The 27500-nt window shown below is 39.1% G+C and overlaps 1 protein-coding gene across 1 annotated transcript in view; it reads left to right on the top strand.

The window, feature by feature from the left end:
- Positions 1-3337: 3337 nt before the first annotated feature.
- The window catches only part of Pkd2 (polycystin 2, transient receptor potential cation channel), a 50530-nt gene continuing 26367 nt past the window's right edge, over positions 3338-27500 (top strand). Inside the window, exons 1-4 of the mRNA XM_047566274.1 lie at positions 3338-4030; positions 12284-12397; positions 23643-23776; positions 25403-25653. Coding sequence (XP_047422230.1) covers positions 3442-4030; positions 12284-12397; positions 23643-23776; positions 25403-25653 — 1088 coding nt within the window. The 5' untranslated portion in view covers positions 3338-3441. The remainder of the gene's footprint in view (positions 4031-12283; positions 12398-23642; positions 23777-25402; positions 25654-27500) is intronic.

The following is a 27500-nucleotide window of genomic DNA, read 5'->3' as shown; positions in this document are numbered from 1 at the left end:
CAAATAAGCAATTACAGCAGCTGAAAATAATTTTTGAAGATAGACAAGCTAATACAATCCTAGCACTGCTAGGATTTACCATGTGCCAGACAGTGTTCCACATGCCTTACTGCTATAGTCTGAATGTTAGTGTTTCCTTAAAATTTGTATACTGAAATTCCAAACCTCACAGAGATGCTATTAGGAAGGGGACCTTTGGGAGATGATTAGGTCATGAGAATGAGGCCCTCATAAAAAGGATTACTGTTTTTATTTTAAAAGGTCCAAAGGGGCTGTGTTAATCACTTTTTCATTGCTATGACAAAACACCTGAGATAAATCAAGTTAAAAGGAGAATAAGTTATTTTGGCTAACAGAGGTTTCAGTTCATGGTTGATTGGGCCCTATTGCCATCAGACCTGTGGTGAGGGAGAACATCATGCCCAAAAGTGTGGTGGAGCAAAGCTGCTGACCTCATGGAAACTAAAAAGCAAAGAAAGAGAGGAAGAGGTTCAGGAGGCAAGACAGGCATAGGTCCAACAGTCCCTTCAAGGGTATGTCCCAAATAATGTAACTCCCTTCCACTAGGCCTTAATGCACAAAGGTTCTACCACTTTCCAACAGTGCAACAGGCTGGCAACCAAGACTTTAACACATAAACCTCTGGAGGACATTTAAGATCCAAACCATTACAGAGTTCTTTTGACTCTTCCACTTTGCAAGTTTACAGCTAGAAGGTGCCCTCCAAATCAGAAACTAGACCTTCACCAGACACCAAACCTGCTGGCACCATGATCTTAGACTTCCCTGGTTCCAGAACTGTGATAAATAAATGTTGTTTATAAGCCACTCATCTATGGTAATTTTATTATAACATCCTGAATGGATGGATTAAGATACTTACATATATTAATTCACCTAATCCACACAACACTATGAAGTGTGCAGTATCATTATTTTCATTTTTACAGACACAAGGTAAATAATTTGTCCAAGTTTGCACAGCTCAGAAGTAGAGAGCAATATCTAAACCCAGGCAGTTTGCCTCCTGGGTTCTTGCAATGAATTAGAGTACTGCAGTCACAAACCAAAGAATCAATCTGACTCAACAATCATTGAAGTGATAGGATTCTAATTGATAGCATCAGTGGTAATAATGAAGTATAGGACATCGGAGAAAAACATTTTTGAAAGTACCTCCGATTGGAACATACTTTTGCTTCTCAAAGTTAAGAGTTCCCCACAATTCAGAAGATTAAGAATTTCATGTCTGAGGTCCCCGAGTTTTTGAACCAATGAGGTTGGAGTGGGGACCCTGAATCTATATTTTTAACAAATGCTACAAGTGATACTGGAAGTCATTAGGTCATATTTTAAAAACACTGCACTAGACCTATTCTCCAGGGAACACCTTTTGCTCGGATTCTGTTCTCTCTTTTCATTCCTGGCTCTCCTCTGACCTCTTAATTCAAAACTGTGTTAACAATGCAGTATAGGTTGGTGCTGCTCAGGGCACTTCATCTTTAGAAACCTCTTGAATGACAGGAATCATAAAATCTGTTTAAATGAAAATCTCTGTTTTTGTTTCTAATTGACGTGTCTCCTTTGGAAGCCAAGGACTGTATCACACTCTGTTCAACATGCCTCGCTCCTTATTTGGGACACAGGAAATGTCATATTTAGAGGAGGAACTGAGGAATAGCAGGAGTCAGGTTTGTGCTCTGGACCCACCACCAGCCCTGCCTTTGAGAAACTTACAGTCAGGAGAAGGACACAGACAGATAAAATGCATGATCAGGTGATGGGTAGCCACAATTATCTAATCAGCAAGTTATGAATGCATAGAAATCAACGAATAATGTTGCATAGGCAGATGTATGGTATGCGAGACCACACTAGAAAAGTACCTTAGGATTTTTTTTGAGTTGAATTGAGTCCTCCCATAAATTCATATTTTGAAGTCCTAACTAGCATCTCAGAATATGGTTACACTAGGAGATAAACTTTAATTGAGCTAATTAGGGTAGTCCCTAATCCAATATGACTGGTGTCCTTAAAGGAAGAGAAGATTAGAAGGAAGACCATGTGAAGACACAGAGAAAAGATGATCGATTTTCAAGCCAACATCTTCAAAGAAAATAAATTTCCATTGTTTAAACCACCCCAAACTTGGTAGTTTGTTATAGCACCTCTGCATTAGCAAAGTAATACAGGAGCAGATCATGAAAATTTACTAAAGCAAACTACAGAAATTAAATGTTATTTAAACTGCTGAAAGTCCACAGAAGTGTCTAAGCATCAATATAACAAATTAGCAGCTTTGATTCTGGAATATAATTTGGCAACAGTGGGACGTGGGCTAGGAGAAAAGAGGTGGAATCGACGGGAGATCCTTTCGCCAATGAAGAATAACACAAGATGTAAAACAAGGCTAGTGGGAACGTAGAGCAAAGATTCCATCAGAGGGACATTTGTGGGCAGAAGTAACAAGATTTGGAGAAGAGGTGCAGGAGGTGAAGCACAAATGAGAATATCGTGTAGAAGCCAGGAAGGCAGTGCTGATGCATAGACCCTCAACTGGGAATGTGGGAGAAACAGTTGTTGAAGTGGAGAAAAGATTAAAAATTGAATTCGGGGTAGATTGAGTTTGAACGTCCAGTAGATGTGTCAGTTGAACAGAAATAAAGTTCTAGACTTCAGGCCTGATGCAGGATTCTGTTACTCAGAGGCCGATAGTGGCCAAGAGAAGAAATGAAATCACCTTGGAAGCACCAGTGATGAGAATCGAGCCCCAATCCTTGGTATCCCCACTATGTGTGGAGAAGCCAAGTGAAGACTGAAGAAGTCACCAAACAGCAGAATCAGGGTAAGGAGGGCAGCCGAATGCAAAGCAAGTCAGTGTTAGTATTTTCCTGGTGGTCTCTGAAAGAGGGAACGTTTTCTTTGCTCCTGCTGAGACTTCAGCTTCAGCTGGATTTCACTAATTCACGACATCTGACCAAAGGGTCTCGGCCTTTCTGTGTGTGTGTTTTAAACTCTTCGGTAAATCGAGATAATAGTGGCTGTCAGTTATCCGCCACCTAAACATTATTTGGAGGTCTCCCCAGACAGGCGGGCCAGCTACTCCCTCCCTTACAGAGGCTCTACCCGATGGAATGCGGGCGCCCGCCTGGACTCCAGCTCCGACTGCACTTGGAACGCGGGCCTGGGCACTGCAGGGCGCGCGCCGGCCGTGGGGCGATTTCCTCGCGCCTCCCCCAGCAGCGCGCCGCAGCTTCTGGGCGAGGCGAGGCGAGGCTAGGGGAGGCGGGCCGAGGGGGCGGGCGAGGGACGAGGGACTGCGGGGCGGTCGGGGGCGGGGAGCAGGCGGTGGCGGCCCTGGGAAGAAAAGAACATGGCTCCTGCGGCGGGCAGCACCGAGGGCTGCGCAGCGCATCCGCGCGCCGGTCGCCAGTGACCACGATGGTGAACTCCAGCCGCGTGCAGCCACAGCAGCCCGGGGACCCGAAGCGACAGCCTCCGCCCCGAGCGCCGGGCCCCGGGCGGCTGTTGGCGGGCGGCTCGGGCCTCGCCGCCCCGGGAGGCCTCCGGGAGCAGCGGGGCCTGGAGATCGAGATGGAGCGCATCCGGCAGGCTGCCGCGCGGGACCCTCCGGCTGGAGCCTCGGCCTCCCCCTCTCCTCCGCTCTCGTCCTGCTCCAGGCAGGCGTGGAGCCGCGATAACCCGGGCTTCGAGGCGGAGGAGGACGACGACGAAGAGGAGGTGGAAGGGGAAGAAGGGGGAATGGTGGTGGAGATGGACGTGGAGTGGCGTCCGGGCAGCCGGAGGTCGGCCGCCTCCTCGACTGTGAGCTCCGTGGGCGCCCGCGGCCGGGGGCTGGGGAGCTACCACGGCGCTGGCCATCCGAACGGGAGGCGGCGCCGGCGGGAGGACCAGGGTCCGCCGTGCCCTAGCCCGGCGGGCGGCGGGGACCCACTGCATCGCCACCTTCCCCTGGACGGGCAACCGCCCCGCGTGGCCTGGACTGAGAGGCTGTTTCGAGGGCTTCGAGGTAAGAGCATGACCTGCAGTGGCTGATGCACAAACCCGAACTGTCGCTAGCGCCCGGAGCCCTAGCGGGTGGCGAACAGCTGTCCAGGCCTCCACCTAGCGCCACTCTCTAGGTCCCCGCCTCCTTTGGAAGTGCATTCCCCACCTCTACTAATTCTGCTCTATTTCCGGTACCCTTTGCTCAATTCCCCTGAGCCCTTGTTGGTGAGAATTTATTGGGTACCTCCCTCCCTCTTTAGGATTTGTAAGCTCTTTTTTCTTCCTTTCTGTTTTTTCGTTTGAAAACAAGTGAAAGACAAATTGGGTTTTCATTGGGGGGAAAGGAATGAATATTCCAGTATAACTGATGGTGGTCGCAACTGCATGTTTTACTTAATGTCACAAAATCAAGAAAGTAATAAACTAGCTCCCATTCCTGCCGGTTTCTCCGGTCTTGATGCTCCATTATCCTCTCATTCCCTTCTGGAAAGAGTAACAACACGGTGTTATCCAAATTATGGGAGAAGTGTCAGGTTGTCATTGATGTTGTTTTGATGATGTTGTGTATCATCATTTGGGGAGAAGGTGTTGAGAACATCATAAATAGAATAAAATAATGTCTATGAAATAGATGTTTGGGCCATTTCTAGTTCTATTCATTTTTCTAAAACAGTTGTAAAGAATAGCTTACGTTGCTAAAAAAAAAATGAAAGTGTGTTTTTAATAACATTCGTTGTGATTCCAACAAAATGACGAAATCTTCAAATACCAGCTGATAAATGTGTCTGAGTTCAGTGCACCCAACTGCCCAAAAGGCAAGAGAGGAATTTTTGAATTAGTTGGTGAGGACATAGATTTTATAGTAGCAAGTGATATCCTGTTTTTATAAAGTTTTGTAAGAGACATCCTTGGAAAAGTGTTGCATTGACTCTTACCACCAAATTCTTTTAATCTCCACCTTTACAAGTTTCCATTCTCAGTTTTTTGGAAACCCTTCTTGTCCTTCTCTGTCAATTTTGAAAATCGTTCACAAAAGTCATCCAGGTATTGTTGTAGCAGTGCAGTTAAGACAGATCAGGCCTACATTGGAGTCCCAGTTCTGCTACTTGTTGGCTATATGACCTTGAACAAGTATATTTGACTGCTTTGATTCTTAATTTTTTCATCTATTAAAAAAGATGAGAGATAATCATAGTACTTTTCAATTTGTTGGAAGAATTGAATGAGATATATGAAATGAGTAGGAAGCCTTTGCCCTGTTGTGAGCCTTTATAAATATTATAGTTTGTAAAAGTGTTTCTTTTACCTGTGTGCTTATACTAGTTTATTTGATTCAGGGTATGATGGAGAACAAAAGATTTTTTTTTGATAACCTGAATGAGCAGATTAGTAAAGGACAATAGTTTTTTAAGGATCAAAATTATATCAAAATAAATTATATGTTATTTCATACTACATAAAATGTGATTAAAAATCAATGAAGTTAGAGAAGTTTGTTTTAATTTAATAAATACTAGTAAGTCACATGATCTTTTCAATTCAGTTTATTTAATAAAACACTTAACCTTTCACTACACTCAGTAATGGAATACAATAAAATGAGATATATATTTTTATATAAGGGTATATACACGTTTATTTCTTTTAAAGAAAAATTTGAGGGGTATTACAGCGAATACTAGTTAAACCATATCAGTGGGAACTTCAAGTTAGCTGAACACATGGGACTTCTAGAGTGTGGTGTGCCCAGAAAGCACAGGGAGGCTGTGTACCCCTTCCTAGTGCTTTGCCCTGTGAATCTCTTCATCTGTTTCCCTGGTAATATCATTTGTAATTAACTGATAAACGTAAGAAGAAGAAAATATGTCAATGGTTTAACTTACAGGAGTGCAGACTCAAGCATAAATATTAATTATAGAAAATATTTAAAATTTTATTTTATTTCTTTTAGGAAAAAATAGAGTTGGCATTCTTCTTGCTTATTAGATAAGCCAATAGATAAATATCACCCAGTATATAGTTAATCAGGTGCTAGCAACTGTGAAAGGAAACAAAACTAGGGTAGCATATTACCATTTTCCTGTGGAGAGAACCCAGAATGTAAAATAACTATAAATGGATTGCATTATTTTCCCCCCTTAGGATACCAATGATGGAACTCTTACATGTACTATGTAAGTAGTACCCTAAGATCAGAACAGGAAGTAACTTTTGTGATTTTTAAAGGTAGAAGTTACTCAAGCTTGGAGTGATCAGGAGATTGCCTGAAGTTCTCCTGCCTTAGTGACTTTAAACAGTTCACTCAAATGTCCTCTTAAGTCCCTTCTAGGTTTAGCCTACTTGCTTTTTGTTTAATGACATGAATTTGAGATGGATAACAAATGGTCCTTCCTGCTCCTTGGACAGTAGATAGATCTGTCTTCTCGGGGAAGAAGTGCTAAGGGCCGATAGTGGGATACATTGTATCTAAACAAGAAATTAAGAATGTCTACCTAAATATTAAGAAGCAATTGAAGGTTTCTGAGTAGAAGGAGAACATGCTGATAGGGACTAGGAGTCAGTAGCTTGGTGAGCAGGAGAACTTGAAAAAGGAAATGCCAAGGCAGGAGACTGAGTAGAAAGTAGCCAGGGTGGAGGTGCTGCAAGCCTGGACCAGACGCAGCAAAGGATGCCTGGAAGATATTCAGTGCCCCAGACTTAGAGAAATTCCCAAACATCTTATTAACTCCTTATTTATTTGAAAACTCTTTTTAGTATAAAGGTAAACTGTGGCACTCTTTGAGTTATATTGTCTGAATTTCTAAAGTTGAATGTTTTATGATTGTATCAACTTACTAAGGTCAGTTTCTGCTAATTATTTTAAACATGTATTCTTGGGCTTTTTTGGTTCTTAGAGAAATTACAAAATATGAATTAAATATTCCTGATCTGAAATGCTTGGGCTCAGAAGTATTTTAGATTCTGGAATTTTTTCATATTTTGAAATATTTGCATATACAATGAGATTATCTTGGGGTAGGAACCCAAGACTAAACATGATATTCATTTATGTTTCATATATACCTTATACACATGGTCTGTAAGTAATTTATGCAATATTGTAGTAAACCTGCATTTTGGCTATATTATATGAATTCAGGTGTAGAATTTTCTATTTGAGGGGTCAAGCTGGTGCTCAAAAAGTTTCAGATTTGGAATATTGTGAATTTCAAATTTTTGCATTATAAACTTTCAACTACCTGCATTGGGCAGGGTGAGATAAGTTACTATAAGGAATAAAGGCCTTTCTTCCCATTCAGTACCCTGAAGAACTAATTTCTTAATCACATAATATTCTAAGGAGGGTGTCCAGGTTAGTGGCCTCTCTCCTCCATGGTATTATTCAGGGAGATAGGCTCCTTCCTTCATGTGGCTCTCCCAGGGCACACGTGCATCACCAGAGCTGGATATCTAGGTTCTGGTGATTAGAGCAGGAAGACAGCTTGCCACTGCTGTTGTCTTAAAGGCCTCATCCTGGAAATGGTCCCCATCACCTCTACTTAGGCTCCACTGGCAAAGTTCATAATCACATAACAAAGGACATCTGCAAGGGAGGCTGGGAAGGATGATGTAGCCACATGTCCAGAAGAGAAGAAATGGATTTTGGTGGGCAGCTAGTAATCTCTGCCATATTGGTGCTAGGGCTCAAATGAAATACTAGGTCTGTTCTGCAAAGTAATCAGACCTTGACACTGACAGTGGTGTGCTATTTGTATTTGATAAGTGAACTTGTACACTTGGGAGGACCTGAATCCATGTGATAGGCTGTACTCTTGCATTTTCCCTGCCTTTCCTTTTGATATCTTTAGGGGTGCATATTCAGTTATTAGAAAGTTATTAAGACTTTAAAAAGATCTGAACTTGGCTTGTAGTTGATGGCAGCAAACCCAACAATACACATCCAACCCATCATTCTTCGTTTCAGTTCGTGAGAGTTCACATAATGTTCTTGAGGCTTCAGAATTCAGTCTTGTTTCATCAACAGCAGTGCATTGCTCTAAATTAGAAGTCTTCAACCTTCAGCCTGGGGTTGAGGGCAGTTTTGTCCCTCAGGGGGCATTTGGCAGGTTCCAAGTACATTTTTGGTTTTGGTAACTCAGGGTGTGAGGTTGGGGGGGCACTCCTGTCATCTCTGGGTAGAGGTCAAGGATTCTACTAAACTTCCTGCAATGCACAAAGGGTCCCCACTCCCACCACAGTCCATTATTCTCCCCTGCTCCAAATGTCAAGAGTGTAGAGGTTGAGAAACCTTGCTGAAGTTGTTAAATTGAATTAAAAAAAAAATAATCTGTTGCTCACTGTATTCCAGACACTTGTGTTGAACTCTTTATTATGTACATAGTTTGATTTTATCTTCAGGATAACCCTGTGAGGCAAGAACTATCATCACCACCATTTTACTGATAAGGTTAAACCACTTGCCCTGTGTCATAACTGTTAAATGCTTGAATCAGAATTTACTTTCAAGCATTGGACTCCAAAGATGTTATTACCCACTACACTGTATCCTTCGAATGCCCAAACCTAACTTTAGCCAGCCATTTTCACTTTCTCCTACATTATAACATGGATTCATCAGAATATTCCAGATAAAATTCTTGATCTAGAGAGTAGGACAGCTCTGCCTTTCTTTAAAAAAAAAAAAAAAAATGGCATATGTAACATAAAATGTATCTTTTGGTGGGGAGAGGCAGGGATTGAACTCAGGGGCACTCAACCATTGAACCACATCCCCAGCTTTAATTTGTATTTTCTTTAGAGATAGGGTCTCATTGAGTTGCTTAGCACCCCGCTTTTGCTCAAGCTGGCTCTGAACTCTCCATCCTCCTGTCTCAGCCTCCAGAATCGCTGGGATTATAGGCCTGCACCTCTGCAACCATAAAATGTATCATTTTAACTGTTTTTGAGTGTATAATTCCGTGGCATTTAAGTAAATCCATAAATAACATAATGAATGTACTTAACTTTTATTATTTCCAGAACTTTTTCATCATCACAAACAGAATCTTTGTATTCACTGACTCCCTATTCTCACTTACCCCAGCTGCTGGAAACCTCTATTCTGTTTTCTGCCTCTGTGAAATTCTCAATCCATATCTAATAAAATAAGTGAAATCAAACAATATTTGCCCTTTTGTATCTGGCTTATTTCACTTAGCATAATATTCTCAAGGTTCATCCAGGCAGCAGTACTTCATTCCTTGTTATGAATGAATTGTGTCCCATTGTCTGTCTATGCCATGTTTTGTTTGTCTATTCCTTAGTTGGTGGACTTGATTCCCTTCCATTCCCCACCTTTTGACTGTTGTGACTTTCTCTTATTTTTAACCCAAATTTTATCACTTCCTTTTCCTTTTTTGTTTGCACCATGATTTTGAACGAATGAGAATTTATATTTTCATAACCTGAGGGGCTTATTTTGGGGGAGGATTTCTGCCCTTTGGAGATTGTTAAGGTTATGCTAGTAACAGAATTCATGCATTCAAGGAACATTTTTTGAGAATCCCTTTTGTGGTAGGTCTTAGGAACACAGAAAAAATAAGACAAGGACCCAACTTTTATAAAGCTCAAAATTGACTGGGGGTAGTAGAAGTGATAGTAGGCAGTTGCAATGTCAGGTCCTAAGAATGGGAGGAACTCAAGGAAGAGGGAACCAGTTCTATCTGAGGACCTCAGAGACTTCCAGAAGAGGTCAAACTTCAGCTACATTTTTGAAGAATGAGGGAGAAATTCAGGTAAGTAACAATAGAAGCAGCAGGACCAAGCAACCTGCCACTCATATTATGGAATCAAAACTTTTTCCCATAGGCAGTTGGAGGACAGAGAGGTTGGGGTGAGGTGGATGGTTCTAGTGACTGGGACCCCAAGTCAGGAGCAGACTGATGGGGAGGGGTGACCAGAGCTGCAATCAGACATATGAGCTGGGATGGAAGAAAGAGCTTGTCAGGACTGTGGAACCAGCTCCATGTGAGGGATGAGAGGAGGGCCCATTCTGGGGTGAGACCCTAATTTCTGACTTGATGCAATTAACCCAAAGAGGAAAAGTAGATTTCTAGAGAAAGAAAAGAAAAATCCTTGGGGGCCTATGAGTCTGAGCCTCCTATGGAATGTGCAGGCCGCAATTTTGGATAAGAATTGCACACTTAACTGTTCTTACTTTATCGGTGCTACTAAATATGGGAAATAGTTGACTACAGGACAATTATTTTACCTATTTGTGAGTGTAATCACTTCTCACCCATCAGAATGTAAAGAAGTCCTTGTTTCCTAAGGTAGATTCTATATACATACTGAGTGGGAAAATGGAATGAAAATTTTAAAACCCATAAATATTTGAGGAGGTAGGTAGAATAGTTTAGAAAAAGTAAACACTTACTAATTTGTCATATAAAAATATAAGTGAGGAGACTTGTTTGTTTTTCTTAGAAATGTTTCATTCCAGGGCCAGATTTAAATTGACATAGGTCATTGCAAATTTAGCTTGAATAAAATTTGATCGAAATCTTTTTTTTCCATTTAAAGAGCAACAATACCAATTGTGAATATTAAGAATTATTCCTATTATTTACACATTGTTATCTGTCAATCCTGGGAAAGAATGAAATCTCTGATCAAGTGGGGCAGAGTAATAGCTCTTCCTGATGCTAAGGAGACTAGTCTCTACTCACATGAATATTTTAGACTGGGGCTCCAAAAGAAGTCTACGGAAAGAAATGGTGTGGTTGTATCCAGGACTACTGAGCTTAATCCTTGGCTGCCTCTGTTATTCTGAGTTGTAATTTTCCATGTCATTTAAATTTGTAATAATTCTTTAATATGATAGAGTTTCAATGAACAAACATTCTGCTTGCTGCATTTCTTTTGAGTGAGTAATTTCTGACGACTACCAGATTTTGGCAGAAGCAAACCTGGTCATAAGTTATGCTCCACTTTCAGAGTGGTAAAACCTGTGATGGGTAATACAGTGTCTTTCAATCCAGATGCTGATTTGCCTAAAGGAAACTGGGGAGAAAGAAAGGAAAGGAAAGGAAAGGATGTGCCCAAATTTAAGAGGAGAACTAATGTATTATTCTAAGACTTAAAGACTGCATAAACATTAATGATGAAGTCATTTCTTCACAGTGAAAGGTCCTGTACAAATTTTCCCCCTTCTCTGTATGACTTGATTGTGGTTTAAGCACTATGCTATAAGTTTCAATTATTGAAGGAGGTAAGGTCTGTAGAATAAAAGCATGAGGTGACATTTAAAGACCGGTGGGTTATTAACAATCAACCTAATCCATCAGAAGGATTGAGACGTTTGTCTTTTCTGGAAAACATTAAGGTTCTTCCAAGAAACTACTAATGTGACTTAACCACACTGTTCATTAACAGGGGTTTGGATGGCCATCATGTCTGTCTGCTGGCAGAATCCAAAACTGTGGTAACTCTCTCCAGCAAGCTCACGGAGGGTTATGTCATCTTCATGTAGCCAGCCCAATGCTTTTTCCGTCTGCTAAAATATAAAACATAATTGCTGATTTTACTTTTTCTCCAAAGAGAGAGAGAGAGAGAGAGAGAGAGAGAGAGAGAGAGAGAGAGAGAGGGAGAGGGAATGGGAAGGGGGATTGTTGCTTTTAATTTGAAGAGCATATGTTAATTGGCATTTTGAAAATCTGCTAAGCTAATCAGGCACCATGGAGTTTTTTAAAGGACAAAGATGAGCACAGAGTAGCTTTTCTGCCAGTGTGTTAGAAGCGTGATGGGTGTTTCCAGCTTGAATTGATGCGCAAACCAGAAATTCTTTTCATTGGGGTGACCTTAAAAGTCATTAGCGATATAGTCCTTTATCTTCTTAGTTGGGTTTAGCAGTCAGATACCAGGCTGTATTTTTTCTCAGATAGAAAGAGCTGTGAGTTGTGCACAATTGCTTAATCTCCTCTTTGAAATTGCCCTCATTTCCTGCCCTAAATTTTTGCTAAAATATTTGCCAATGGTCTTGGGAGTTGAGATGACTGGATTATTGCCTCATGTTTGGCACATTCAGGGGGACAGCAGAGCATCTGAATTAAAAGCCACTCCTGCTAAACCAGTTTCCTCCTTGCATTCAGAGATTGCTAAAATAAACATTCATATATATAGATGAGGACTCCCTTACAGATTATATTATTTATTTCATGTTTTTCCCTTTTGTCATTCATGACATTTCTTAGATAAAATGACATCTTTTTTTTTTTTTCCCATTATTATTTTAAAGGTCTCTGGGGAACAAGACTCATGGAGGAAAGCAGCACTAACCGAGAGAAATACCTTAAAAGCGTTTTACGGGAACTGGTCACATACCTCCTTTTCCTCATAGTCTTGTGCATCTGTAAGTAGACTGTTTGCTTCCACTCATGGAAAAGTTTTGAAAATGTCTGACCTGTCAAAATCATAATTAAAAAGAAGCATGTAGGCACCAGAAGTCTCTAGCCAGCCGTTCTCATCTCAGCTTTGTTTTCAATTCTGATTAAGAATTTTATAAACACTTTTCTATCTTCTGGAAAGCATACATCAAAAAGTCATCATTATCTGACTAGCCAGGTCATTGTTAGTTGTGGTCATTTCCTTTATGAGAAGCATGGCATAATTTACCAGACAGGAAAAACCCAAGTTCAAGGATTTTAATGTTATACTTCATAACAATGAATATAATATCATCACTGTTATGGGATCAATGAACATGAAGTCAACATAAGAATTGTTTTCAGAAGAATGACTTCCCTAGTTTAACTTTCGGGAAACACAAATAATGTCACCTGGTATCTTTTTGATATATTTTTAAAAGTCCCTTCTTTTGGATTTGCTTTGTCAGTGCCTTCATGCCAATTCTTTATTTTTTTCCAAATCTTCAATAATTGCTCCACTTTAACTCTACAAGAAACTTGTGCAGACCCTTCCCACAGTCCCCAGTACCATAGCATAAGTCTGTTTCCATGATTTCAGCTATGTTAGATTCCTTATGTGAGAGACATGAGAGTATTTTTTAAAACATCCAAGAAATAAATTTTAAAAACTTGAATAATCTATATATTACATTAAAAATCACAAAGCAAGAGATGATACATTATAAACTTTTATGTTCTAAGCTGTTTTTTTTTACTAAGACTAGTAAGCTCCTAACAAGTTTCACCAGGGAATGTCTTCTTTTTACATTTCCTAAGATTTTGCCTACCCAAGTGGAAAAAAGAAAAAAAAAAATTAGCTTAAAGTCAAAAACTATGTATGTATGAAAAACATCATCTTCTTGGTTTTCTCACACTAATTTTCTGATATTTTAAAGTATTTGTTTAGGAAGAAATATCTCATGCTTTTAAAAATGATTTTAGAACTTTTAAAGAAAACTCATGATACTTTTTTTTATTAAAAAAAAGCTTTATTGAAGTATAATTTACATGTCCTAAAACTCATCCATGTAAGTATCATTTTGATATATTTACAAGTATACAGAGTTGTGCAACCCTCAAATTCAATTTTTGAACATTTTCATCATATCAGAAATATTCCCTGAACTTCCCTCTGTTGGCTATGTTTGGCAGTGAGCTCCTTTATCCTTCAAATGCTTCCATTAACTATGACTTACCTTTCAGTTCACAGCATTTTATGGACTTTTAAAATTTTTTTGAGGGTGTTTGAAAGGGTTTTGTTTGGTTTTTGTGTCTTTTGACACATAACCTCCTTTAATTTGACTATGTTAGATTCCTCACATAAGTGATATGAGATTATTTTATAATGCATGCTATCTAAAAAAGAAATGCTAAAAAGCTTGAATAATCTATATGTTACATTACAAAGCTAGAGATGACATTTTTTAAACTCCTGTGTTCTAATACAGTAGAGCTTAGAATACTGAAGTGGAATTTGCTTCCTGCATAGACATGACACTTAAAATACTAAACTGCAGTGGCCTAAATATTAATAAGTTGATTAGAATTATCGAGCTTTTTCAATATGCACACATATTTCTCCAGCAAAATAGGCCTCCCCTATAAGTAAATCTAGAATTACAGAAACCACCTGAACATCAGAATTACCATGAGAAATAAAAAAAAAAAAAAGTAATTACAGTTTGCCCAGATCCATTAACCCAATCTTCCAAGATATGAGTTTTCAGATGTATTGTTAAGTTTGGGAAATAGGCCAGAGAAGTACACAGAAGAGCTTAGAAAACCTGCTACAGTCGCATGACAAATTAGTATTTCTTATTTAATTTAGAATTTTTATATTCTTTGTTCTTTTTCACCCTAATCGTACTTTTCCTTAATTTGGTGCCTGCAAATTTTAATAAGCATAATTTTATTTTTTAGAATATTTTAGCATCTCTGGTTAAGATGGGATCTTAGTAATCATATGGTCAAAATTCCACTGAATGTTAAAATTTCCCCTGTACCATTCCTTCCAAATGGCCAGTCACCCTCCCTTTGGTTGAGCTAGAGGCCAGGTTAAAAGACTGATGTTTTGGAAATAGGTTATTTTATTTTTATCCAGCTAAGTTACAAAGTTCTTCCTTCTGTGAAGTCAAAGGCTTTCCTCTGTAACTCCTTCTCCTGGTTCCACTCTCTTAACCTAGTGATGCCAAGTACCTTTTCTATGTCTGTTCTAATCCAGTTCTTTGGATGTCTGCAGACAGCCAGTCTCTCCTAAGTCATCTCCAGGATTAAGCTCTCTGGTTTGTTCACCTGTTGATCCTGTGATTGTGTACATGGTTTTGAGGAATTCACAGCATGGTAACTCCCAGTGGCATGTATTCTGTTCTTCAGAGTTCCTCACTGTGGACACTGGGGTCATGAGATTCCTTTTCCGGACACTGCCCTGCCTTCATGCAATGATTCCCTAGTCTCTTCACCAAAAGCCGTAAAGCTCTGTGTCTTCTGATTCTTATTTGAGCATTTTTTCCTGGATCATAGTGGAGGGTTTCCTTTCCACCTCTTAAAATTTTATCTCATTAGGTTCTGCTCATCATTCCAAGGTTTTGAAATTATCTTAGATTTATTCATCTCACATATCAGCTCTTCTTTCAGCTTCACAGTATCAGCCAAGTTATCTTTTATGTGCTCAACCTTATAAATTGATAAGTCAAAAAAGACTGACCAATGAACATCAGTCTATTAATCAGCACCTTCAGATGAAGTTCACTCATTGCATTATCATCCAGCTAGTATTCATAAACAGGTTAATATTTAAGACTTTTTAATGCCTATCTGAATAATTCTGTCATTCCTCTGATCTATCAACTGTTGACTAAAATTTAAAAATCAGGATTATCAAGCATGATTCAATCCTAATAAAGCCTTACTGACTTCTAGTGATGGAGTTCTTTCCCTGTAACTCAGAAACCATCTTTTCAATGACTAATTCTAATATTTTGCCAGCAATATCAATATCAAATGACTGTAAATTTTCAAAATCATTACTCTCTGTGCAAATGAGATCATACTCTTAATCCTGTCTACGTCTGCATATTTGCATATTCAAAGTTCTTTTGCTTCATACAGATCTGAGTTCAAATTCCAGCTCTACCAGTGAGATGCTAGGTAAACTTGAGTGAATTATTTAATCTTTTTGAACCTTTGTTTCTTCATCTGTAAAATACTTGTTTTGAGATTTTTTTGAAGATTAGAAATAATACATAAAAAGTTCCCAGGATACTCTCTCTTATACAACAGCAGTGAGAAGTAAATCTCCAAATCATTGACAACATCAGAATGACCATATTGGTGGGTTCTAAGAACTATAAGTTGTAATTATCTGAGCCCATATTCCCAGTTCCTTTGGAAGTAGCTAAATGCCCATTAAGAGCTTATCATTCACCTTAACACGTTAGTTCTGTCCCCTGTTTTAAAAAAGCAGTCTACTTTGCCAAGAGGATAGAAATAACATGTAAATTATGTAATCCTACTTTCTAATTTAGGATTTATTCTTACTTGAAACCTGAGTTTGCTATGAATTCACCATCAAAGTACTTACCTATATACAGGTTACTGTTTTAAACAGTAATGGTATTTTAAAAGTTTATTTATTTTGATTCTTTGTACACAAATGGGGGTACAACTATTGTTTCTCTGGTTGTACATGAAGTAGAATTGCACCATTTGTGTAATCATGCACGTACATAGGGTAATGATGTCTCATTCTGTTATTTTTTCCTTCCCTGCAACCGTCTTTTTCCTCTATATAATCCATCCTTCCTCCATTCTTGCCTCTCTCCCACCCCCTGTTATGTATCATCATCTCCTTATCAGAGAGATCATTCGGCCTTTGGTTTTTTGGGATTGGCTTATCTCACTTAGCATGATATTCTCCAACTGCGCTCATTTACCTGCAAATGCCATAATTTTGTTTTTCTTTATGATCGAGTAATATTCCATTATGTATATATAACCCAGTTTCTTTATCCATTCATCAATTGAAGGGCATATAGGTTGGTTCCACAATGTAGCTATTAGTAATGGTATTTCACTTATGTTAGTTAGATGCCAAAGTTATAGGAAGGAATAAGGAGTATTTCAGAAGATTTTTGCAAAAAGCTTTTTACTTTTCAGCCTATATGATAAAAATACATTTGTCTCTTCCTTTTTTATGCTCTCTACTCATTCTACAAAGTTGTTCAGACCTCTTAACTAAACACAATAATGGAAATTAAAAATTTAACTGATTCAGTACCATAGAAAGTCAGTGTTTTTATAAGTCAAAGAAATTAAAATGCAGAAAAATTATAAAGAATATATATAAGGAATATCACAAAATAATATTTTGACAAATTTTAAAGTCAGAAATCACTGAGAAAAACAGGAGATTTCTGATGTTTTGCAGGAGAAAAAAATGTAACTTTTTTCAGAGTGAAATATGTAATCCATTCATGTGAGAAGTCTTCGACTTTAAACTCACTGGTGTGCAAAGAAGTAATAAAGATGGGAGAATGAACAGCAAAAGCACAATACAATCTGATATGTCCTAGGAAAGGATGATCTCTTTTAAGAAGAAATCTGTTTCTCCATTTCTTTATATCTAGTAATAGGCTTTCCCTTGTGTTCTGAGAGAAGAAAGGAATATTTTATTTTACTTGTAAAACTATGCAAGGATGCTAGTCTATAGTCTTCCTGATTTGCAGCAAATCCACACAGATGGAGTTGGTAATGACAGTGTTCACTAAAGTCAAGGTTAGTGGTTTATGGTCACACCAGTGGGGCACTCCCTCCACTTCTGGTGACAAACATTCCAATAGCTTCCCAAGTAGTGTCCCACAACAGACACCTGCAGAGTGAAGGTACAGGTCACAGGAAGTAATTGTTAAAGCCTTTGACTGTGGCTGGAAAACTCCTTGTCCATTCTGGTGAATTGACTAGACAAAAACTCAACTTCACAATGACAAGAAAGAAAAGATGTACAGAAACGACTTTAATCATGATCTTGCTTTAATGTATATGTAAATTTTCTCTCTTGTTTTGAAACAAAAGAAGCAAAATACTAGTCTACCACTGACTTTCTCAAAAGTTCTTGTGTCAACATCTTCTGTGCCTTAAATATTTCTATTAGAACTTCTTGTTTACTGGATTAAATACATGGGAATTTGAATAACTATTTCACAAACTCTTACTGATTCTGCAGTCTCTCTTCCACCTCCTAAAAGCCCTGTACCAAGGTCACTGGGGATCTGTTTATTGCCAAATTCTATGGGCTCTTTTTAGCCCCCTGGGATTTGGTCTCTTGACATTTAGCTTTCTGGAAACTTCCTTCCCTCCTTGGCTTCTTTAACTCCCTCTCTTCTGGTGCCTCCTTACCTTATTTACTTCCTTAGTTTCTTCATTCTGAAACATGTATAGGCAGAGTATTTGCTGTGACTCGGTACTTAGCTTTCTCTTAGGTGATCTTTCCCATAGCAAAGCTTCAACTAGTCCTGTTGCGTGGTGACTCCCAAGTCGTTCTTTGCAGCTTCAGACCTTTGTCATGCACACTTTGTGCCAGATTCTACTAGACATCCCAGTGAATTTTCTCACTGGCATCTCATCCCTAATGGTCCTAAACCTGTCTCATTACACCACCCTTTAAGCATGCTTCAGTCATGTTCTTTACGTGGGTGAACATTGCCATCATCTATGAACACCTCAGCCAAAGCTTGAGTGACTTCTGAGATACCTGCCCTTACCTTTTTAGTATCTCTCACATCTGTCTTCTTTCATACATCAATCTGGTCCCTGTTTTAACCATCTCTCCTGAATTATTCACTTTTTCATTCATGTAATTAATTGCAAATAGATTTAGGTTCTGCCCTTAAGTGTAGTAATATGGAAGTTTACAACTGGGAAAGAGGGGTCTTCTACAGGAAGGGGCTCTCTGAAACTTGAAGCAAGAGTGTGAGCCACTCTGATGAAGAGAGAACTTCTTGAAGGTTCTGAAGCAGGAAAAAGACTCAGAGCATTCTGAAAGCTGAGTAAAGCCAGTTACTGTACAGTGCCATCAAATGAAGATGGAAAAGTGATCAGGGACCAGACTTTATAAATTTTCTGGGCTTTGATGAGGGCTAACATTGGGAAGTCAGTATTTTAAGAGAGTTATATAATCCATTTAAGTTTTAAGAGGATGACTGAATGCCACTTGGACCAGTTTGGATTGAAGCCACTCTCTGTGTCTCAACTTTTAGGATTACCAGACTCTGCCTCCAGGTACTAGTGCTTCTAAAACAGATTAATGCAGGTGGTTTTCCCAAGGGACAAGCTGTAATTAACTCAGCTTCAAGATAAAGTTTAAAATCTTTAGATAATGGACTAGCATTTCACTTTACAGTCTTTGCTTATTTTTTTTCAGAATTTCCATTTCCTGTAAACAACTAGTATTTCAACCTCCTCAAAATTTGAGAGTCAAATTTTGGCTCTCAAATGTGTCTCTAGGTGTAAGGTTCCCTTACTATCAATCTAATTTCTCCCATTAAAGAAAAATTGTACAGTATTTGTTGAGGCATGGTAAGGTAGACAGGACCATCATGATGGGTATAGGGAAGGATGTGCTAAATGCAGCATAGGCAAGTGGGAATTTATTGCCAAGGAACAGAGTAGTGAGTCAGTGAATAAAAAGTTTCTAAGAGGAAACATCATGGTTAAGGAAGATTCTGGCTAAAGATGGGCCAGAGTCAACAGACATCAACTGAGGAACCTGATCAGATAATAGAGGGTGAAGGTCTTTGCTAAACTGATTTAACAAAATTCTTTGCTAAAACTGGACTTTATAATAAATCTGGGACAATTACATTTTTATGGTATTTTGATTTCCTCTTTGGCCTACAAGTAATTAAGGAAAAGAAACTTTCTAAATTGCTTTGTGACTTAATTTTGTATGTTCATGCTTATTCATCTTTTTTTCATTCATTTTCAGAATATGCTTAAAAAAATGTTGACTGGTTATGTTTTTCTGTTTGTTTTGAGAAGTTCGTTTGTCTTGTATTTATCCTTAAAACAACAGAAATGTATTGTCTCAGAGTTCTGAGGTAGAATGTCTGAAGTCAAAGTGCGGGCGGGTCGCTGCTCCCTCTGAACTAAGGGGGTCCTGCTTCCCTCTTGTAGCCTCTGTGGTTGCTGCGGCCCTCCACCTCCTAGGTGTGTCAGCATTGCTCCAGTCCCCCGTCTCCACATGGCATTCTCCCCTCTCCACATGGCATTCTCCCTCTCTGTCTACACATGGCCAGCCTCTTACCCCGGTTGATTTTTAATTTGGGGGATTTACTGATGTTCCCTTTGTGGCCTAGTACATCACCAAGTTTCTAAATTTTTTAAATTTTTTTATTTTTACAGAGAGCATTTGGATTCATTGTACACAATGGGGTACATCATTCTGTTTCTATGGTTGTGCACGATGTAGATTCATACCATTCGTGTAATCATACATGTACATAGGGCTATGATATCTGTCTCATTCCACCATCTTTCATACCCACCCCCCCATTTCCCTCTCCATCGTCTAAAGTTCCTCCATTCTTCTCTTACCTAGCAAGTTTTGTAAATGTTTCACAACTACTTGAGGAACAATGTGAGTGATCTCTTTTGATTATACTTGAGTAACCAGTATTCAAAAGACTTAGAACTAGAAGTGTTTGGGATTTGGGAGTAGATGTTGGTATGTTTGCTTGTAATGACCCATGTTCACATATATCTTATACACATATCCTAAAGGTAATTTTATATAATATTTTAAATAATTTTGTTCATGAAATAAAGGTTCATGGCATGGAATTTTTCTACTTGTAGCATCATATCAAGTCCTCAAAAACTTACAGATTTTGCAACAAATTCAGATTTCAGATTTTGGGGTTAGGGTTGATTAACCTGTATGAAGTCTTATGTTTGTGTAACAATTTATTCAGTTCAAATTCCCTATATGCCTACAAAAATTTTCATCTACTTTCTCTGTCAACTATTGACAGATGTAAAGTTACATTTCTATGATTTTTCTAATTCTTACACTACTTGCAAGTATCAATTTATATTTCTTGATGATTTGTTATTCGATACACATGAATTCATGATACTTAAATGATTGTGCATGGTATCATTTTCAATATGAAATAGTTTATACAACTCAGTTTTCCTTTTATAATCTTTTTCATATTCTTACATTCACTTAATAACTTTATTTAAAAATATTTTGAACCTTTTTACTCAGTTTTTCTTTTCAACTCCATATTGAATGTTTCTTATAAAAATTCTATAGATGCATTTTGCCTTTTTTAACCAATTATTTGAAACTTTGTTGTCTAGTAGAGGTTTAGCCTATTTCAAAATTAGCAGTTGTCCAAGATCCCAAGACACCAAGACCCACAGTCATACAGCCAGATATTCAGAATGGGGCATAGCTGAAACTCTGGACTAAATCATCTGACTCCAAATTCAGGGGTTGTTGAGCAGCCACCCACATGATTCAGGCTGTGGCTTACTCCTGGAGTGTGTAAAACTGCCACTCAGCAATATCGCATGACAGCTGGGTGTGGTGGTACGTGCCTGTAATCCCAGCTACTCAGCAGGCTGAAGCAGGAGGATTGCAAGTTAAGAGATTGGGCTCAGCAATTTAGCAATACTCTGTCTCAAAAGTAAAAAGGGCTGGAGATGTAGCTCAGTGGTATAGCAACCCTACGTCCAATCCCCAGGACAGGGAATTAAAAAAAAATGGACTATATACCAGTTCATCCTAAGACCTGGTGCAAGAAAGGGGCTGACCTCATGAAAAGTGTGTTAAAATAATCATCCTTGAGTGAGAAAGTATTGTTTTTCTTGATGTCCAGCAGGTGGTGCTGCACAACCAGGGGCAGCTTGCTTCCCTTTGCATGAAGGTGTGGAAATCAATACAAATCCTGAGACTTTCAAAAGCAAAACTCAATATTGGGTCTTACACACAAAAGGAAAATGAAAGATAAGCATTTCAAAAATCATACTAACATACTTAAATGTATATGTAACCGGATCATATTTAGAATTCAGAAGGTTTAAGCTATCAAAATTCATTTTTAAAAGCAACAACAAACCCATAGGCAAAAAAACCCTCCTAGCATTCTGTATTGACTCATTCAAAAGAATTACAATTTAATGTTAAGTAAAAGCAATCAATTTAATCATTAGTGGGCTTTGGAAGTCTTCACTACTTACTCTTTTGTGTCATCTTTGTCCCATTAATTGGCTCTGGATCCACAGAAGGCCTGTGCAGAGTGCACTGCACCTGTGTCCACCTCTTGGTGGTATCTGTGCAGGCAGCACAGCCCCTGAAATGCTATGAACTCCTCTCCTGGAGAAAGAGGTCACCTGTTGTTTGTCTTCATGTTTGTCTTCATGTTTAGTACCTGTTCTATCAATGTTAATAGGTTAGAATTAGAAACCTTTAGGATTCAATACATTTTGAAAGGTAGAAACTCAGGTAACACTTGGAGAAGACTCTTCTTGACCTAACTACTTTGGGTCATAATGACAGGTGAGGAAGCCTGAGCGAGGGGTCGGGAAATTGTTCATACCTCTTTGACTTATATAAGTTGTGAATATATGTATATTTATTGCTTGATTGCTTGAGTTGAGCTCAATTGTATGTGAATCACTATTATCCATTCCTCTTGTTTAATAATCTGCATTTTTATATGCTGAAAAGGTGAAGAGGGCTTTATGAGAGACTGACTAAATAACATTGAATCCCAAAATAATATAAGTTTAATATATGCATTTTGTGAAGCCTGAAGATTATTATAAAGTCAGGTAAGTGTTCAAAAGAAATATGACACATATTTTGTCCCCTTAAAACTTTTGTTAGCAAATTATAGGAAATGTACCTTGTTGCACTTATAATAATTACAAACCAGTAAGAGACATTACTTTTTAAATTTTGAAATTTTCAATAAATAGGTTGTAACAACCCAGAGAGGGAGGAAGAAGCACCATTATTGACATTTGTTAAGTGTCACACATAAAGTACCAGGTAAATCTTGGTCATTTTTGTTTAAGAGTCAGAAATTCTCAAGGAATAGGTAATTATCCCATCTTACAGAAGGGAAAACTAAAGCTCATGAAGTTTAAACCACCTGCTCAGCATGGGTAATAAGGAGTATGGCCAAGAGTCAAACCCTGATTTATATTGACCTCACAAATTTATAAATTACCTTCCCACCTTTTCCAAGACCATTCAGAATGATGAGTAAGCATGGCAGGGACCAACTTGGGTTAGAGGGCACGACACAGGGTTTTACTGGTAGGTAGGTGGCAGATAGGTCTATGTCAGTGGGCCTCCAGGGAGAGAGATGGTGAAACAAAGTGATAATTCAAGTTGAATGAAAAGGCTCTTTGTAGGGTTGTGGCAGCATTAAGGGAATCAGCACCAAAGCTGAGGTACTCTGGGAAGTTTACTACCTCCAGGATAAAGAGATTCCAGGAGAGAATGCCCTGGCAAAAATCCAGTGTATCTGGAAAAAGATTCCACCAGAAACTGTGGCCAGGATCCTTTGCTAATTTGTATCCGATGGTGATAATGGAGCATAGGGATGGAGGGGACAAACCCAGACTTCTGTCTCCTCTGACCCACATGGTGCAGACGATCTCAGGTGGTCAAGTTCACAGAGGTCACCAGGAACTGAGCAGGGAGAGAGAAATGGAGGGTTCATCTGGGAGAGCCAGAGAAGGGCCTGCCTGCGTCATCCTAAGTAGCATGGGTACAGCCATAGCTTGAGGGGCTTGGCACTGCTCCTGTTGGACCTGGGCACATCAGCCTCACCAGCCTGATGTCTGACCCTCAGGCTGTGGGAGATGATGAACAGGCACGTTGGAAACCCCAAGCATCAAGAGAAATATCTGATCTTAACTTGACTCAATGGTGAACCAATTTTGTTTCACAGAGATCAATATTAATGTTAAATGTGTCTTTTAAGCCAAAGAGGTAGGGATATCCTAGAAGAATGATGTAGGAAGGAAGGCAGGTGTAAGAATAGAGCTAACATGGATGCTTGTCCATTCAAAATGTGCATCTATCAGAAATAGTCTTCTTATGGAAGCTGTAAGCTGTGCAAATGTGTGTGCAGGTTCCCTTGTGGGGCTTACTGGGCTCTTTCTGTGTTCCAGTGACCTATGGCATGATGAGCTCCAATGTGTACTACTACACCCGGATACTGTCGCAGCTCTTCCTAGACACCCCAGTGTCTAAAACAGAGAAAACTAACTTTAAAACTCTTTCTTCAATGGAGGACTTCTGGAAGGTATTTGCAAATAACTTTGAAAGTACCTCTTTATGCCTGAACATTGTTTATTTGGCCTCAGAAGTTCACTGCATGAGTGTCTTCAGGGCCTGCTGTGTGCTTACCACTGTGTGAGGTGTTGTAAATCATGGTGAGTTCTTCAAAGCTACTGTTCCTACCTTCAAAGAAGGATAAAGTTCGGATTTATTGAGATCTTTGTAGGTGCTTTGTGCCGTGCGGGGCATTTCATACCTTCCCTATTTAATCCCCATGGTAAATTTACAAGGTAAATACTGGCACTGTCCCAAGTTTGCAAATGAAATTCAGGTGTTTAAATGTGCAAGGTCACAGGGTTAGGGAATAAGAGACTTGTTCCCAGAATGACAGTCACTTTTCCATCCCAGTTTATTATTCAGCCATTAATGGTTCAGTAAATATTGAGAATCAGGAGAGCATTTTGGTTGCTCTGTGTTGCTTTGCTTTTTGTTTTGTCTTTGTTGGTGATGGCATGTATTCCCTGCTCTTGGGATGGTGTCTGATACAAAGTAGGCACATTCTTTCAAAGGTCTAATATAAAACTCAACCCAGCCCCTTTCCCAGTGTCACAAATTCTGCCATAGTAGCAGAGCATAAGTAAAAAGTGATACATAGGATAGATTTTAAGCCAATATGGGCAATATGGTGCTCTGTGTGAAAGAAAATCTGATGGAAATGGGAAGTGTCTGGTGAGACACTTTGTAAAATTCTGACTAAACCCTGGGTCAGAACAGTTGATTTTAAGCATACAAAAAACTGAGTCAGGGGAACCTATTAATATTTAACGGTACTTGGCATCCAAAAGCACGCTTGTATAATATTAACCTTTCACCCCCTCAGTGGAGCTGGTCACTCTCTCTGCTGATCATCTGATAAATATCACACACTGTGAAGTGGCTAGATCTGCCTTCCCTTGGGGTGCAGCTCCTTGTACAAACTAACAAGAGACTTCTCACACATATACAATTCTGTGATAATAAATTCCAAGCTCCAAATAGGAGGGGAGATGTTGAAGGGCTCCCCATATAGCAAGAGTCCAGACATTTAAAAAAAAAAAAATCCACCAGATGATAGATTGGCCACCAGCACTCTTGCCTTTTGGCTCAGAGCCATGATTATGTGAAATGATGTTTTCATAAGGAAGGGTGGAATTGACTGTGGCTATGGACTCACACAACACTCTCACCCCACTGCCTTTAGCCCCAGGACAGAAAACAGAGTTGCCACTTGTTAAGCACCCACCCTGTGCCAGGTGCACTGACCACACAAAATATGAACTTTCCAGATGTGAGAATCCTGGTCAAAAGATACTACTCAAAGCCTCACAGCTAGGAAGTGAGGGAACAAAATCCAAACCCAAAAGCTCTCTGACAATAGAACCCACTCTTACTGCTTTACCTTGTTCAGAGTTGCCAAGACCCTGGTCATGCACATATTGCAGGCAGAGGAAAGACAGTTACTCAGAGGTTTTCAAAAGCATGCCTTTTGACTGGGGATGTGGCTCAGTGGTAGGATGCTTGCCTGGCATGTGTGAAGCTCTGGGTGTGATTCAGTACCAAAAATATAAAGAACAAAAGGCAAAAGAGGAAAAAAAGTTTTCTATGTTTTCAGTTTGCAGAAGGCCCCTTACTGGATGGGCTGTACTGGAAGATGCAGCCCAGCAACCAAACAGAAGCTGACAACCGAAGTTTCATTTTCTACGAGAACCTGCTGTTAGGAGTTCCACGCATACGGCAAGTCAAAGTCAGAAATGGATCCTGTTCCATCCCCCAGGACCTGAGAGAGGAAATTAAAGAGTGCTATGATGTTTACTCTGTCAGTAGCGAAGACAGGGCTCCATTCGGGCCACGAAATGGAACTGCGTACGTATCTGTGACTTGTGACCACTAGTGACGTTGACTCATTGACTCATTCTCTGACCTCCCACTAACCCTCAAGCACTTTTTCTGTGATAGCTTCAGCAATTAGAAGATGCCTTCAGTGAATCCTTAATGTTTACATTAAAACCTGGGCCAAATTGACCTCTGGTGTCTCAAGTTTTCCCTACTTTTCAACCCCTTTCTAGTTTTCATATGCATATTTTCAGAATGCTAAATTGTTGATTATATGACCCCCCCAAAAGAAATTATATGAGTCTTTGAAAGTTTCACTTAAGACGCTTTGGTCCTTTTTTAAAATTAGTACATTATAATTATAAATAATATTGGGGTTCATTTTGACATAATTATACAAGCATGGAATATACTTTGTTCCACTTTAGCACCCAGTACTTCCTTTTCCCTTCTCTTCTCCCTCCCCCATTTTCCCTTACCTCTACTCTACTAGCCTTTCTTCTGTTTATTTGTAGTTTTTTAAAATGAGTGTGCAGTGGACCTGTATAAAGGTGAAATTCACTGCGGCATATTCACAGATGTGCGTAGTATCATGGTTTGGTCAATTCCATTCCACCATTCCTCCTTTTCCCCATCCCTCCTCCCTCCCCATTAATCCCTTTTCTCTCCTTTACTGATCTCCCTTCTGTTTTCATGGGATTCTCCCTCAGCTCCTCACTTTCCCCCTTATTTTGGTCTAGTTCTTGCAGATGAGAGAAAATATTCGACCTTGACCTTCTAGGTCTGACAGTCTTTTTTTTTAATATATAAAACTTACTTTCTCCTAGGAACTTTTTGATGCAAAAATTATTTTTTTAGTATTTCTTGTAAATGTATTCTCGTTCAGAATGCAATTATTTAAAGTAAAGTGGGACACATGACAATTGTACATATTTTTGGTGCAGTACAACAATTTGATAAAGGTTTACATTGTATAATATCAAATTAGAGTAATTAACATTTCCATCTCCTCAATCTTGAATCATTTCTCTGTGTTGGGAAGCTTCAGTTTCTTGTTATTTGGAGACATATCATAAGTTATTGCAGACTCTAGTTACCCTGTGTGGTATGGAACATCAGAAGTATTTTTTCCTATTGACTGGGTTTTCATGCCCCTCATCTGGCTTCTTTTTGTCCACACTCCATTACTTCTCCTAAACTGTAGTGATCACTATTCTGGACTTGTATTTTATGAGATTGATTTTATAATTTTCACATATGGGCATTAACTGAAATATTTGTCCTGTTCTTGTCTTCTTTCACTTACCATCATGTCCTCCAGGTCCATACCTCTTTGCACAAATGGCAGGATCACATGCTTTTTGAATTAGCTGAACAGTTTTCCTGTGTGTGTGTGTGTGTGTGTGTGTGTGTGTGTGTGTGTGATTTTTTAATCCATTCTTCAGTTGATGGAAACTTCTGTTGATTCTGTATCTTGGCTAAAGTGAATAGTAAACATGGGGGTGCAGGGGTCTCTTTGATATACTGATTTAATTTCCTTTGGATAAATACCCACTAGTGAGATTGCTGGCTTGTATGCCAGTTCTACTTTTAATTTTTCAGGGAATCTCCATGAAAATTGTGTTTTTTAAAGTGTGAGCTGGTGAGGTAGGTTTTTGTTTGATTTATATCCCCTCGTTTAAAAGGTATGTTTATAATCTTAAGTATACATTTGTACATGTGCACATTTGTAGGATTTTTGGTGTACCTTGGTACCCATGCTTCAAACATTTTCTGTATTAAGGATGGACACTTGGTTTAGAATTACTGCAGTAATTCTAGAGAAATAGGCTAAGCTCTTAGGCTGTCTGGGTTGGGCCTTGTGGGGTGGCTGCCCC

Source organism: Sciurus carolinensis, chromosome 10 (genome assembly GCF_902686445.1).
Source record: "Sciurus carolinensis chromosome 10, mSciCar1.2, whole genome shotgun sequence".
Classification (NCBI taxonomy): Eukaryota; Metazoa; Chordata; class Mammalia; order Rodentia; family Sciuridae; genus Sciurus; species Sciurus carolinensis.
This window is presented reverse-complemented; position numbering and strand designations above follow the sequence as displayed.